The 16,538-nt window shown below is 42.1% G+C and overlaps 1 protein-coding gene across 1 annotated transcript; it reads left to right on the top strand.

Annotated features, from left to right (window-relative positions):
- The first annotated feature begins 499 nt into the window (after positions 1 to 499).
- LOC134445146 (zinc finger BED domain-containing protein 4-like) lies at positions 500 to 2,236 on the top strand. The gene has a single exon (XM_063194230.1). It carries the CDS (start codon positions 500 to 502, stop codon positions 2,234 to 2,236), a length of 1,737 nt encoding a protein of 578 aa, XP_063050300.1.
- Positions 2,237 to 16,538: the final 14,302 nt, after the last annotated feature.

Genomic DNA, 16,538 nt, shown 5'->3' with positions numbered 1-16,538 from the left:
TATCAAGTATAATATAGGCCTACATTTGTAAAATAGGCCTAAACAATCTTTGTGTCATCCCCAACATTTCTCAAATGTGCAGTCAAGCTCTGTTGCCACTGTCAAGCCACAGTCCTTTGAATGTGTCAAGCCAAATAATAAAAATAAATAAATAAAAATGAATAAAAGCGCCAAAGTATGTGAGCTATTCCTTTTTAAGTGGATGTAATACTGTATAAGCATTAAGCAGACACTTTAAAAAAAAATGCTCAATGGGCTTCAGACATGATTGTCATTTTCATGTTATTCATGTTATGGCGTGATGACAGGATTTTTTTATTTAAATGATACTGATTGGTGCATATTTTTCTCTTTTTCTCTCTGCATACAGATGGCTGGTCGAAAAACCCCATTGTGGCAGCACTTCACCGAGGACACTTCAGGGAAGGCTCGGTGTAATATCTGCGATTTTCCAGTGGGTATGGGGAGTGAAACAGCAAAAAGTAAGAACACAACCAATATGTGGACCCACTTAAAACGGCATCACCCGGAGACCCACGCTACTGCTCTTAAAGAAAGGGATGGAAACTCTACGGCTTCCAGACAGCCTACTGTTGGAGAAATGTTTGATGCACAACGGAAATGGCCAAATTCGGATAACAGATCCAAAAAGATTGATGTAGCAATCATGGAGATGATCGCCACTGACAACCAGCCCTTTACAGTTGCTGCAGATGTCGGCTTTAAAAGGTTGATGGCAATGCTGGAGCCCAGATATTCTCTAAAATCAGAAAAGTATTATCGCACTGTGGTTTTTCAAGATGTCCACTCCAAGGTTGAAAAGAAAATCAAAGAGTTACTCACCCTGGAAAACGCAGGCCCTCATCTGTCATTTACCACTGATTGTTGGTCAGGAGAGACAGAATCTTTGATGAGTCTGACCTGCCATTTCATCGACAAAGAATGGAAAAGGCAACAAATTGTCCTTAATGTCAAAGCAATGCATGGTTCGCACACAGGGGAATACATAAGCGATGTGTTCCTCGGCCTACTAAAGTACTGGGACATTGATGTGGAGAGAGTCGTGTTGGTCCTCCGTGACAGTGGAGCAAACATGATTAAAGCAATGAGGCTCGCTGAAGTTCCTGATTTGAGCTGCAGTGCTCATACTCTTCAACTGGTTGTTAATGATGGAATTAACAGCCAGCGAGCTGTGGCAGACATTGCTGCTAAATTGAAATCATCAGCAACCCACTTCAACCATTCAGTGCTGGCCAAACAGCGTTTGAGGGAGATCCAAAAAGAGCTTGACCTTCCTCAGCACAGAATCATCCAGTCTGTTCCCACACGCTGGAACTCCACCCTGCATATGCTGGAGAGCATGCTGGAGCAGAGGCGGGCACTCACTGTGTATGCAGGGGAACATGGGAAGATATCGGTCTTGACAGCAGATCAGTGGACTCTTGTGGATAATTTGATTGCCACATTGAGCCCACTGGAACAAGTTACACTTGAAATGAGTAGGTCCGACTCTACTATTTCATGTGTCATTCCATGCATCACGGTGCTTAAGATGTTGCTGGAAGCCGAAGGTCCCAAGACGAGGGGAATCGGAACACTCCGCGACACTATGCTGAAAAGCTTGAAGGGCCGATTCGACAAGGCAGAAACAACAAGATGCTTGGTCCTTGCCACAATACTGGACCCTCGCTACAAGGGTCATGCCTTGGCAACTGCCACAGTCACAAGTGCCAAGGACTGGATTAAAGAAGAACATCACAATCTAATTGAGGCTGAAAAGCAACACAGGGCTGCGTCAGAAGGCCAAGCCGAAGACCCAAAAAAGAGGAGAGTGGAGGAAGAAGAGGAAGTGGAGGAAGTCGCTGGTCCATCTGACATGTTGGAGAAAATGTATGCCAGCCTTCTTGCACAAGGAGGACCAACCCCGGGTGAAGCTGATGAGGAAGATGACCTGTTGTTCTCACATCAGCTGGACCTGTACTTGAGAGAGCCATTAATTGACAGGCAGAGAGGCCAGCCACTTGAATGGTGGAAACAAAATTCGGTGCGACTGCCCCACCTGGCTAAACCTGCCAGAAAGTTTCTCAGCTCTCCCCCCTCCTCTGTGCCCAGCGAGAGGGTCTTCAGCGAGGTCAGCCACATATATGATAAGAATAGGTCCAGACTGACAGGGGAACATGCTGAGCGGCTCTGCTTCCTCCATTACAATCTACAGCTCCTTAACTGGGATTATTGAAAATGTACAGTGAGTGATGTGTGGGGTAACTAAAGACTTTTAAGAGTCTTTCATGCAGATTATGCACAATTTTGTTTATTTATTTTTTTTTTTATTTTTTTTACACAACTAAAGACTATTAAGAGTCTGTCATGCACATTTTACTCTTATTTTACATTTTTTTGTTACTTGTTCTTAACGTCAGTTCAGTCACTTGAAATATTTATTATTTTATGTTATTCAGGTTTTATAAAAGCACCAAGACACTTTGTTTTTGTATTACTTGGTTGTTCATTGTTTTTTACTTAAAGTTCTACCTCAATTTGATAATGTTAAATAAATGTTTATTTATTTTTAACTTGAGACCTGGAATATTTGTCATTTTTTAAACCTTTTTTTTTAACCCATATCGGTATCGGAAATCGGGTATCGGAAATCGGGTATCGGCCATGGGCCATGGGGAAAAAATCGGTATCGCATCGGCCATCAAAAAACCCGTATCGGTCGACCCCTAATACGCACACACACACACACACACACACACACACACACACACACACACACACACACACACACACACACACACACACACACACACAGACTTAATGGATGTCTGGAAAGACCCGTGCCTGCATGGTGTCTGATGAGCCTCGCCCGAGGAGACAGCGCATCACTGTAGGAAATGTTAATTACTTTGAAATATTTTAAATTAGTCTTTACCAAATAATTAACCTACTGCGTGCACACACACATACACACACACACACACACACACACACACGTATGCGCGTGCACGCACACACACACACACACACACACACACACACACACACACACACACACACACACACACACACACACACAGTTTGTTGAGTAATCATACTGAGCAGCAGTAATAGTCAGCTAATAGGCGTCCTAGGGAGCCTGGTGGAGCTTGATAGAGCTGAGGGAGAGTAGAGGCTCATGGCTAATGGGGATGATTGACAAGCACTTTGCCTCCTCATATTCATTCACAGCATTCATTACATTCACACATTTATTTTGTAGCTGAGGGATGGTTGGTGTTTTATACGTTTGTCTTCTCCTTAGGAGGAAAAAAATGCTTTCCTGGCCATATATAGAACTGATGAAATGCAAGAATTTTTCAAAATGAGATACGGCTTGATTCTACAGACGGAAAAAGAGAAAACAAATAAGAGGGGAATATTTGATGCCGATAATAATTGGGTTTTGCTTTCCACCAAAGCAAAACATCTCTCATGATAATGACCTGTTACGATGCGACAAATGACTTGCGATTCAATTTAGTGGAGCTGCACCACACACAGCAAATGCGCTTCATATTGACTCTATGGTGACAGCTGATACAGGGAGACTGTGGAGAGGGAGTCTAACAGAGATTCTAAAGGGGACTAAAGTCCTTTAAGGCTTTGTTTCTGGCTATAGGGTTTTTTTTTCTCAGACCTCATTGAGCTTTCCCCCCTACAAACTATGAATCAAGCGAAAGGAAGTTTTTCCTCACCCCTGATGCCACCAGGGGCCACATCTGAGCGCCCAAATTCAGTGTGACTATCTATGACTTACGCTAGACCCAGCCACTATGGACCTTACGTCTCTAAGAATCCTGGTCCTAACCTACATTGACCTTATGACTCTACAATCTCTATCTATCTATTCTTCCTCTGCCTTCCTGCTATTTCTGCCTCTCCTCTCTACCTCTCCTTTTAAATCCATCTCTAACAATGATGTTTTTTCCCATTTGTTAAGCACTTTGAGCTACATTCATTGTATGATACAGTGCTATACAAATACAATTATTATTATTGCAATTATTATTATTGTTTTTTACTAGGCCGCCTACACAATACAATGTTCTCATTCAAAATGTCCTCAGATGGTTTGAAATGTTTTCTGACCATTTGGACCATTTTTGTGTGCATTATCAGCATACATGCTGACGTTTCCTCAAGACAGGAAGCCAATAGGGAGGGGGGGGGTTAAAAGGGGTCAGTTATCCTGGGACCAGGGAGGTCTTAATTACATTGTGTGTACTGAGTGGGGGGCAAAGTAATTTTACCTATAAATCTTCTCAGGTGTGTGTTTCACCCGCTCTACTGCATCTCTCTCTCTCTCTCTCTCTCTCTCTCTCTCTCTCTCTCTCTCTCTCTCTCTCGGGATGGGACTGAGCTGCCTCTGGGTGGGGGAAATCTGTAGTGCAGAAAGACATACCAGGAGAGGAGAGGAGAGGAGAGGAGAGGAGAAAGGAAACAGAGTAGTGAGAAAGAGAGGAGAGGAGAGGAGAAGAGAGAGGGTAGGAGAAAAGAAAAGAGGAGGAGAAGAAGAAAGAAAGGAGAGGGGAGGGAAAGAGAGGATAATAAAAGAAGACAGGCCAAGATGGAAGGGGGTGTAGAGGAGAAAAACACACACACACACACACACACACACACACACACACACACACACACACACACACACACACACACATCACACACACACATCACACACACACACGCACAGTTGCACACGCACACACACACACATACACGTCATACTGAAACTAGCACTGCTCCCCACACACAGCCAGTACACGACCCAAAATAAAGAAATAAATGAATAAATAAATACAATTAAAAATGTGTGTGTGCGTGTCCGTGCGTGTGCGTGTGCGTGTGTGTGTGTGTGTGTGTGTGTGTGCTTGTGTGTGTATCCACACATGACGTAGGTTTGGTGGGAGAGTGGGTGGAATGGTGAGTGTGTGGTGTGTGACCAGTAAACCTTCAACCTCAGATACATTAAGCAGCAGCAATCCCACTGCTATACACCTCGCTATATACTGTAAGTGCTATAAATCAGTAAAACAAAGTAAAATACGTATCACCGGCAACACCCTGTATGCCTCTGCCTCTCCCTCCCTCTTTCCCATCCTGATTCATTGATACAGGTGCAATGTCAGGATTGTGGGGACAGAAAAGTTAGTTAAGTCTGAACATGCATAATTGATTTTTCAACACTTTATAGTTGTGCTGCATGCATTCCTTTTTAGAAAACTTGTTTACTTGTTTATATGATATACACTGTAAAACATAGCTGTTAATTTAGGGTAATTCTGCAACAGCATTCTACTGTTTTTCGAAAAAACAGACAACTACTGTGAAAATATTACTTTGAGTCACATATTGAGCATAAACAGTAAGTACTGCAAAATAGCAGCATTCACCGTTGTTAGTTATTTTAGGCAGCACCATTGAAACCCATTCATCCTCTACTTGTCCGTGATCACCATCAAGCTTCAGTACCACCTGAAGAACTTAAGTCATTCTCACTGGTTAAAGATTCTCTAATACTATCAAGCATGATGAGTTTCTAAGGAAACTACAATACTTAAAAAGTACTTGATGCAGCAAAGTGTAGCACATGCATTTTGATAGTGATGAAAGTGTGAATGGCTGTAACATTTTAAGAACTTGTAACACTCTTGCAACAAGCAGTCCCATCTAAACCAATCTGCTAATCAGTGCCTGGCCTCACCTGAATACTAAGGGCTGTTATGCCATTATTCAATTACGACCTTCACCTGCCAAATCCCTGATGACTCTGGTCACATGGTACTCTTGCACCTGTATTAGGGTGCATCAAAAAACGCTTTTTTCAGCCTATTGATCTGTCTGGGTGATAAAAGTGTTCCACTGCATGTACAAATAACACATGCAAAATATTTTTGCAATCCATGGTGGTTTACAGGTCCAACGGAATATGAGCTGATATGAAGGAACTGTGGATTAACTGCGTCAGTCTTTGCCAATTCAACGAAACCCTCCCACCTAATAACTTGGACTGTTTTTGTGATTTTGTTGAAATATTTTAACCTAAATATTTAAATGAAATAAAACCACTTTGACATATGTAAAATAACAGATTCCTTATTAACTATAATCATCAGTACCCCCCAAAATAATAGATATAGGTATTTCCGAGAAACTGGGAAATTCACACACTGACACACAGGCTAAGCAAAAGGGACTAAAACGGACAAAAAAAAAACATCTGCAAATTGCTGCAAGGCACCAATCAAGTAGTCAATATGGCATTTGATACCACGGCTTCAAATACTGGCCATCTGAGCGCAGCCTGCATAGCCATACAGCTTTCACTGGGACGACCACTGCTGTGGTCTGGGTGCCGCCATCACATTGGCGAGGTGCTACTCAGTCAAATATTTAATGACCTCAGACAGGAGGTGTCACACTCACCAGAGGTTGCACTGTTCTCTCATCTGAGGGATAATTGCCACCTATTGCCACATGATGACAGTGCAATTTGGAGCAATTTGCATGTTAGGTTGCCAATGATAGTTCCACAAGCTTCATCAGCCCCCTTTGTATATGCAGGCACACCAAGCAACTTCAGCTGTGTATTATCTCCAACAACAATTGTCAGGCGCTCTTCCTTCTGGCGCACATTGTCAAGTGTCTGTGTCAACTTGCTGTCCCAGTGCAGGGTGCACAAGGCAGGTGGTATCCACTGCTCATGGCATTCCTCACTGATGGTCTTCAGCACTTTACGGCGTGATCGATCTGCTGTGGCATAGGATGTGGAAACTTTTGACAAATCACCACCTGACTCTGAGATCAGACCACGTGTGAAAGCAGCTTGCTGCATAGGAGTCATCTTCAACCTGTAGCCAGTGACACAAGATTTGGCCGGCTGAGGATGTCTGGTGGAATCAAGACTGTGGTGCCAGACCTGCTTTGTGTCCTGTAGACACCAGAGTAAAGTCCTTTCAGAAATTACTTGTGAGAGTTGCAAGTAAGAATTCAAAGTCCCTCCATGGCTGAAGATCAGTTCAACAGTTATTCACCATGCCTAACAAACTCAGAGTCAAACACTCTGATTTTCATGAGGCCTTTATTTATTACAACATCATTCTATCCAAAACTGAAGATTTTTTTCCTTTTGCTTAGCCTGTGTGTCAGTGTGTGAATTTCCCAGTTTCTCGGAAGTACTTATATCTATTGATTTGGGGCGGTACTGATGATTATAGTTAATTAGGAATCTGTTATTTTACAGATGTCAAAGGTGGTTTTATTTCATTTTAAAATATTTAGGTTAAAATATTTCAACAAAAATCATCAAAAACAAAGTCCAAGTTATTAGGTGGGAGGGTTTCGTTGAATTGGCAAAGACTGACGCAGTTAATCCACAGTTCCTTCATATCAGCTCATATTCCGTTGGACCTGTAAACCACCATGGATTGCAAAAATATTTTGCATGTGTTATTTGTACATGCAGTGGAACACTTTTATCACCCAGACAGATCAATAGGCTGAAAAAAGTGTTTTTTGATGCACCCTAATATATAAATCTGGACTATCAACACTTCAGTTGCTTGCCTGCCTGCTGGCTGGCCTGCGTGGCACAGCATAGCACTTGCTTGCCTACAAGCTTGCTTACAGGCTTGCATACTTTCCTCTTTGTGAAAGCTTGCTTTGTGGCACTTGCTGTGTGTGGCATCATTTGCGGCATCGTTGCATATAATGTACTTGCTGCAAATTAGGCATTGCTTTGAGAGCTAGCTTGTAGTGCTGCTTATTTGCTGTGCTACTTGGTGCAAATTAAGTTTTTACAGACTGACCAATGCTATTTTATCATTGGCTCATCAAGAGCTGATACATTAAAAAGCCCCCCTCACACACTCCCATTGCCATTGTAACATAGCACTGCGTAGGCCTACACTGAAAATGTATTCATGCCCCACACATTCAAAGGACCACCGCAAACCAGCATCTCAATATAGCATAGTCGCGACATGGTATCATGCTCAAGTCACTTCAGTCATGGTGACTGATGGGACGGTGGGGCGGTAACATGGGTATGGAGAATGATGGGTGGGAGGGAAGTTGCCATGGCCATATTCATGAATGCAACTATGACCCAGTAATTGCCTGCTATCTCACAGTACATCTTCAAATTTTTAACTGTAGTGTACCGTTATTTTACCTACACTACTGTATAAATATTGTAGAGCACTTTTATTTAACAATACTAATACTGTGAACGTTCTGTAGAGTACTGTAGAGTACTGAAATATAGTTATATACTATGGTACATTAAACAGTACTGAGCTGTATTTGATGTTTGGTGTGAAATAACAGTAGAATTACAGGTAAATATAATTGCCAGTAACTGCCGTTATTTTGCAGGGGAAATCTCTTACAGTGTACACACAAACTATGCCACACATTGATATTCAGACAATGGAGACCTGGTGATGTGGGGGTTTTTCTTTCCTTTTCCCACAAAAATGTCCATGGTGACACTCTCCCAGTGAGGGGATTTGCAAACGGATGTGTCCTGGTCGATACCCATCCAGGGTCGATGGAGAAAGCTCCCGGTCCAAAGGCCATTGATCACTCTGCATTTGGACTGTGGCCAGTCATTCACGCCTGAATAACGACTCAAGATGACATGGGGAGTATGGTGTGTGTGTGTGTGTGTGTGTGTGTGTGTGTGTGTGTGCGTGTGCGTGTGCGTGTGTGTGCATGGATGCATGTGCTGCATACAGGTATGTGTGTTTTCATGTATAATGGGTGGTGGGGTGAAATGTTTTTGTTAGCACACATGTCTGCTTTTAAAACAATTTCATGCGCACATTTTTGTCACTTTGTTTGAACTCTCCAGTGTGTGTGTGTGTCTGAGTGTGTGTGCGCATGTGACCATGCATGATTATGGTTTTGCACGGCCTCTCTGTGGAGGACAACAATTGTGTGATTTGCATATACAGTGGTGCTCATATGTGTACATACCCCAGCAGAATATACGCTTTCTCTGCGATTTCTCACAAAATATGAAGGATTACACAAAACCCTTTTTTCCCACTCATTGCTAGTGACTAGCTTAAGATATTTATTAGCAATATTCTGTGTTTACTCTTTCAAAAGCATGATCACAACCCAAACTACCCAAATTACCCTGTTCAAAAGTTTACATACCCTAGTTTCTGATGCTGAATATGGCCCTGTTTAACATCATGGGGGAGTTGGGGATAAGGCTCTTAATGTTCTCAGATGACAAAACAGCACATTCTTCCTGGCAGAATGGTTGTTTCCTATAATATCTTTGGGTGTCTTGCTGGAACCTCACATTTGAGTGGCTCAATGATGTTGAGATCAGGAGAGTGAGATGGTCGCTCAAAAACCTTCATTTTATTCTTTCTGAAGCTAATGACGGGTTGATTTGGCTTTCTGTGTCGAAATATTGTCATGTTGGCACCGTTGGAATTTCAATTCAGAAATGCAATATGAGGAGTTTGGTTGGAATCAAGCCAATGGGCGAGGGAATCATTGCATTGCAATGATCATTGTAAGGGAAATTGTTCAGGAGGCATAGGACAACCAAAAAATAACTTCAGGTGAAATATAGGACAACATGAAAAAATGTTTTAAACTGTACAGGAAAGAGGCACTTGAGGAAAGATGGGCTGTTGGGGGTTGCCAGGAGAAAGCCATTACTACAAAAATGCAAACATGTTATTTTGCATATGATACACCAAATAGCATAGTGAGAAGGCATAAATATGCCTGTGACAGTCATTTGGAAAAAAATTGATCAATATGGAGAACTTTTTTTCAGCCACTATTAAGAGTACCATTTGGAGAACAGTCAACAGAGCCTATGATGAAAGTTACACCATCCCTTCTGTGAAACATGGTTATGGACCACTGATGTCATGGGGACATTTGAGTTACAAATGCACTACACTTTTGGTCCATACTCACAGAATGATGAATACATTGCCCTGTGAAAAATACTGGAGGAAACTTGACAACCTCCCAGCCTTGACTGCGCGCACATGGCCCATTGTTTGGACATGCCAACATGTCAATATTTCAGCACAGAAAGCCAAATCAACCCGTCATTAGCTTCAGAAAGAATAAAATGACGGTTTTGAGCGACCGTCTCACTCTCCTGATCTCAACATCATTCAGCCACTCAGGGGAAACCTCAAATGTGAGGTTCCAGCAAGACACCCAAAGATATTATAGGAAAGAATGTGCTGTTTTGTCAACTGAGAACATTAAGGGCCTTATCCACAACTACCACAAACAATTTAGAGCGGTCCCTGATGTTAGACAGGGCCATACTCAGCATCAGAAACTAGGGTATGTAAACTTTTGAACAAGGTCATGGGTTTGTGATCATACTTTTGAAAGAGTAAGAATATTGCTAATACACAGAATATTGCTAATAAATATCTTAAGCTAATCACTAGCAATGAGTGAAAAAAAAAGGTTTTGTGTAATCCTTCATATTTTGTGAGAAATCGCCAAGAAAGCGTATATTCTGCTGGGGTATGTAAACATATGAGCACCACTGTACTGTAAATTCCATGTATGTTTGCATTCATACTTGTATGGTTTGCATTCAATTATGTTTGTATGTACTTTGTATGTACGGAACCAATTGCAGCCTGTCACCTAAGTAGAGTAGATACCAAACAACAGACCAAGTCTTGACTGACAATCTTCACCACAAAAAAATAACGGCTGACTGACATTGTTTAATTGTGTGCAAAATGCCCAACCACTCTGCCAGACTGCTTAAGCAGTTTAAGTACAGCTGGAGCGTTATACGTCAGCTGCTGGATCCAGTCTACAATGAGAAAAGCAAAATTATCCACCACAGTCTAGACAGGTAGAGGCCCAGAGGTGAGGATTATAGGATATGGGGTGTTTCATGGCTGACAGGTTTATAGTAAATCATTTGGAGTGCATGGATATTACAACAGCTATAGAGGGTTGCAAAATATGAATACAGTTTTTTCAGTGTTATTGTTGTAACAATTTCCAACAAGTAAATGTCAACAACATAACCTGTAAATAACACAATAACATGACAATACACTGGAGTATACGTGTAAATGGTTCTGTGAAAGCAAAGAAACAGCTATGAGAAGAATGCCAATAGAAGTCACTGGCACACACTCAGAAGATAATGTAGGCCTACTCTTAAGCCTGGCTCAAACTACACGATTATCGGCTGAAACCCCCCCCCCCTTACGACAATCTGTGGAACGTTACCCCCCGGGACCATCACAAGCGATTGTCGGGCACGATTTTCTCGTCGTGGCCGATGTTCTAAGATAGAACTTTGGCAGCTCAAAGAGTCGCCGATCGCAAATCGTAGAATTTTTATTTCTACTTATTACGTATTTGCGACTGGAAATAGAACGTCGGGCATTGTCTTGGAGGTTGCGAGCAGCAATAAGATTGACAGTTGCGATTCTCTTCTAGTGTGCGGTGCACCCCGACGTCAAAATCGGACACACAATCTCTAGTCCGTTTAGTTTGAGCCTGGCTTTAGTCCAAATGGAAGAGTGAGTGCGTTGCTGACATTTAGACAGCATGCCCTTAATTATGCATGTGTGTAATGCTGCCTGGCAGAGAGATAGTATGCACTTATTTACTCATCCTAAGTATAAATCTCAAATTTCTTGATGCGTTTAGTGTTAATGTGTGACATCAACATCTTAAGACACTTTGGACGTTCATAGCACTTAAGGTTAGTGGTATACGTACAGTATAGGCTACAATCAGAATTGCTAGATCGAACATACTACTGTATATTAGTAGCCTCTTTGTACCCAATCCAGCTTTGACAAAATGTGAGAAGGACTATGAGGGAATCCAGATGAATGTCTTCTGGCAGTATGGACAGCATTCATTTACGAAACACTGCCGGTGAAAGATTGAGACCATGAACTTTGGCTCTGTGATGTCGGTCAGATGAATTTGTATGAATTTCACATGCAAGGTTGTTTGCTTCTCTGGCATTGAGTGTATTGGCCTCATGCGGTGTGTGGGAGGATCCTCAGATGTTCCTCTGATGCTGTCTTACTGTATAGCTTGGCCTTACTCCTTATCCACTGTGTAAGATAGTTGGGAAGTGGGATGCATGATGGAAGGACATACAGTAGGCCTATGTAAACAAATTGATCGAGGTGATGCAAGGGAAAAGTCAAGGCAAAGGTCGCTGCTCTTACTGCTCAATGACAACACAGATACTGCTGCTATCTGTAGATTCTTCACCTCCAATGTTTCCAGAGATGAGAACTTTGTGTGTGTGTGTGTGTGTGTGTGTGTGTGTGTGTGTGTGTGTGTGTGTGTGTGTGTGTGTGTGTGTGTGTGTGTGTGTGCGCGTGCAGTCAACTGTGCTATAACCTTTTGTGTGTTCAGATGAAAATCCTGTCATTACGCTTAAATATCCAAACTTTCTGTCTGAGTGTATGTCATGATGGCACAGTGTACCAGCAGTCACTGAGAGCACAATGTCACGTTAGTTAAGCTACTAAGTGTGCAGGGACTCAGAGTGAGCCACGCACCATCATCTCATCCAAGGGGTGAAATAGCCTGGATAAGCAGGTCACACCATGACAGAGCGGTAAAGCGGAAGAATTAATGTCCACTGAAAGATGCTGGCCACCACATGTCTTTAAAAACTTGGACTGAGAAGAAGAAGAAGAAGAAGAAGAAGAAGAAGAAGAAGAAGAAGAAGAAGAAGAAGAAGAGCAATTAGACACCTTAGAGTGTGAGGAGCAGTGGGATTGGGTTAGTGTAACAGAAGTACTGGAGTCCCACGGCACTGCTGCAGTAAGAGATGTGTAGAATTTTGTGTGCTTGAGAAGGCAAGAAATCTGTCAATGGAGAATTCTGCCACAGGCAGCCCAGACCAACCTTACACATATTGATGGGCCGTATTAGAATGGGAGTTGGATAGCACAGTGGTCTATGATTCAAAATGCATTTCAGTGTTTCCCATACATTGAGGAAACTATGGCGGCCCGCCATAGTTTAAATTTGGCCGCCATAGTTTCCGAAAATGTAAAAAAAAAAAGAAAACAAAAAAAAATTTTTTTTTTTTTTTAGTTTTTTTTTTTTTTTTTACGATGTCCGTTTTTGTTAAAAACGATTTGAATTACGATTTCCTTCGCATTTTCCTCCTGGAGTAAATACATCCTATACAGAAAACTACAAGTGCTTGAAACTTTAGACAGAGGGATCAAAAGCCTAGTCAAGTTGTTGTAGTTAACTTGGGTTTGGGAGCAATACATTTTTTTTTTTTTTTAAATATTTTTTTTTTTTTACGATTTCCGTTTTTGTTGAAAACGATTTGAATTACGATTTCCTTCGCATTTTCCTCCAGGAGTAAATACATCCTATAAGCTACAGAAAACTACAAGTGCTTGAAAGACAGAGGGATCAAAAGCCTAGTCAAGTTGTTGTAGTTAACTTGGGTTTGGGAGCAATAAAAAAACATTTAGAGAAGGGACAGTTGGGATGAGTTCACTAGCACTCCCCAGGCTTTGCTTTACAGCTGTAATGCGTTAGGTTACATGCCTTCATTGACAAGGCAGAGGAGACATCGGGCTGTATATAGAAATTAATGTGAATATAGACATAAATGTGCAATATGTTGTGCAGCCATTTTAATGGGAGGAATTTTGAAAAACTGGCCAGCACCCCTCATGTAGAATGTGTACGCCTATGTGTGTGTGGGGAAAAGGCATAGCCTACCCTCTTAGACCCTTTTTGTCTATGCGTTTAACAATTTCACAGTAGCCTACTCTTAAATTCTTATCTCTGCTCCTATTTTGGTTTTGTTATTTTTTCATTACATAGACCCCTGCATGAGGGATGAATGAAACTGTTGTAAACAGAAATGATTCACTGTGCTGCATTAAACCCCCCCCCCCCCCCCACCCCCCCCCCAAAAGGTCTGCGTGAACCCCCCCCCCCCCCCCCCAAAAAAAATTCCCGGCCGCCCCCATAGTTTACAAAATTTCTGTAGGAAACACTGCATTTGAACATCAAACTTAAAAGCAATGTCATGTTTGTGTGTGTATACCGAATACAAATATTTGCAGATTTCCGACTGATTGCTAAAATCAAATATTCCAGCGTCATGATCATGAGCAAATCACATGCACACAGCACACAGCACTCATGAACAGCAGCGCAAAAGATAATATGATATACAAGAACGAATGTGTTATGACTATGTTATGTCTATCCGTCAGTGTCTTTTCCATGACTGTCAGGAGTTGGTGAAGATGCTGTATCATTTGTGGAAATGAGAAAGTTAAAGGTCAAGCATGAAGGGTAATAAAGTTCTCCAAGATTTGTTCATCAGTTATTTACTCTTCATGGTGGCTATGCAAATATAGTAAGACTGTGAGCAGTCACTGGGGGTGGAAAAAAATGTAAGAAATCCAGTGGCTTGAAGCTGTCTATATTTTTTTCTCTCAGAGGAGCTTACATAATGGAAATGGCATTCATTAAATGAGAGAGAGAGAGAGAGAGAGAGAGAGAGAGAGAGAGAGAGAGAGAGAGAGAGAAACTGCATCTCTTGGCAGTAAATAATGCCAGTTCAAAACTATCAGACCAAGGCAGCAAACAGTCGTAAGAGAGTGAAGATGTGCCATGAAAAATCTGCAGTTTCGACCCCAAAAAAATAAACGAGACATCTTAATGACATTAAAGGATCATCGCTTCATGTCCTCTCAGAGGATTGTGAGTCTACAGAACTAGCAAAGAACAAAACAACAGAAGATACATAATTTGTTTATCTCTGCTTTCTCTAGATATAGACTCCCATATCTCGGAAAAACACTCATGAATGAACACACTGGACACAAAAGAGGGTAGGCCTAATTGCATTTTTGCCACAAAATAGGCAAAACAGACCCCATCAATCAAGACCTATTTATTTTTGGAAAAGAAAGTATAGGCTAAGACGTTTTATCTCACTCTAAATAACATAACCACATCTGGGAGACGTGTAACAAATGGGATTTCATTTCTGTATCTGCTTTGGGCAGTGCAGAGAAACATGGTACCGTGCTAGCCAGCATCTCATGGGACAGTGGCACTACAAGCCTCAAATGGTTTTGTTGTTGTTGTTGCTGTTCTAATTTGTTCCAAGGTCCAATATGTTCTTCAAACTTGCCTGAGCCTAGAAATGCTAGCGTGAGGTTATCATGTCTCCTAGACGCCTATAGGATATTCGTGACATTTAGAATTGGCACAACACCATTACATTTTATTGATCATTTGCATGTGACATTGTGTGATTGATTTGGCACACATTCAACCGATCCGGCAGACAGTGCAATTCAATGGCAGAATCGTAAGAAAATCAATGGTCCATAGCTGTCCTGATGTGCCACTGATATGGCTTTGATGATTTAACAAACAAAAAAGTGAATTAATTTCAGCATGACTACGTGCGTGCTTTTGTGTTTATGTTGGTTTGCTCCGTGTGTGTGTGTGTGTGTGTGTGTGTGTGTGTGTGTGTGTGTGTGTGTGTGTGTGTGTGTGTGTGTGTGTGTGTGTGTGTGTGTGTGTGTGTGTGTGTGTGTTGTCAGATCTTCTGATAAGATATTAAATATTTTGGTTTGTCTCCCAGAGGGGTTGGGGAAACTTTAAGAACCAAATCCACTCTGTCAGCAGATTACAGGCTCCAAATGACATTAGTGTGTGTGTGTGTGTGTGTGTGTGTGTGTGTGTGTGTGTGTGTGTGTGTGTGTGTGCCTGTACGTGTGTATGTGAGTGCCGGCGTGCCAGCGTGCATGTGTGTTTGTGTTTTCAGAACAAGGACTGTGCTGACCGAGGACATGGTGTCTCAGTGAAGGCCAGATGGATTCTCTACTGAAAATAACCTCCGTTCACAGACATACTCAAACCTTCTCTCTATCTCAGACAGACAGACAGACAGACAGACAGACAGACGCACGCACGCACGCACACAATCTTATTCGCTTATATTCGCTAATTATACTAAATATACTGTATGCTATGGTTCTTAATTGCTTGCTTGTCTGATGAGGCCATGTCTGATGAATATCAAGTCATTTACCACAGGGGCACACATTTGAAGGTGGAAGCTGTGGTAGAGTGTGCTAAGTGGAATATTTGGTATCTCTCTCTCTCTCTCTCTCTCTCTCTCTCTCTCTCTCTCTCTCTCTCTCTCTCTCTCTCTCTCTCTCTCTCTCTCTCTCTCTCTCTATCACATCACACATCCTTGCTAAGAGCTCCTTCCTCCGCCAGGTACTGACAAGGCAGGTTGAGCGCAGTGTGCCATAAAGGATCGTGATGGATATTGTGCTCACTCGTCTCGGGGCAATGTAAACAAGTTAAGTACTCCTGTTTCACGCCCCACTGGCAACAAAACAAGCCACGTCATTAAGACGCCCCCTCACCCCTGCCGGAGATCAGACCAAAGATTGTAGATATGCCAAGATCTCTCATGTCAACCCACGTCCTGGAAC

This window comes from Engraulis encrasicolus, chromosome 3 (assembly GCF_034702125.1).
Source record: "Engraulis encrasicolus isolate BLACKSEA-1 chromosome 3, IST_EnEncr_1.0, whole genome shotgun sequence".
In the NCBI taxonomy this organism is placed as follows: domain Eukaryota; kingdom Metazoa; phylum Chordata; class Actinopteri; order Clupeiformes; family Engraulidae; genus Engraulis; species Engraulis encrasicolus.
The sequence above is the reverse complement of the archived record's forward strand: the minus strand, read 5'-3'. Positions and strand labels throughout refer to the sequence as shown.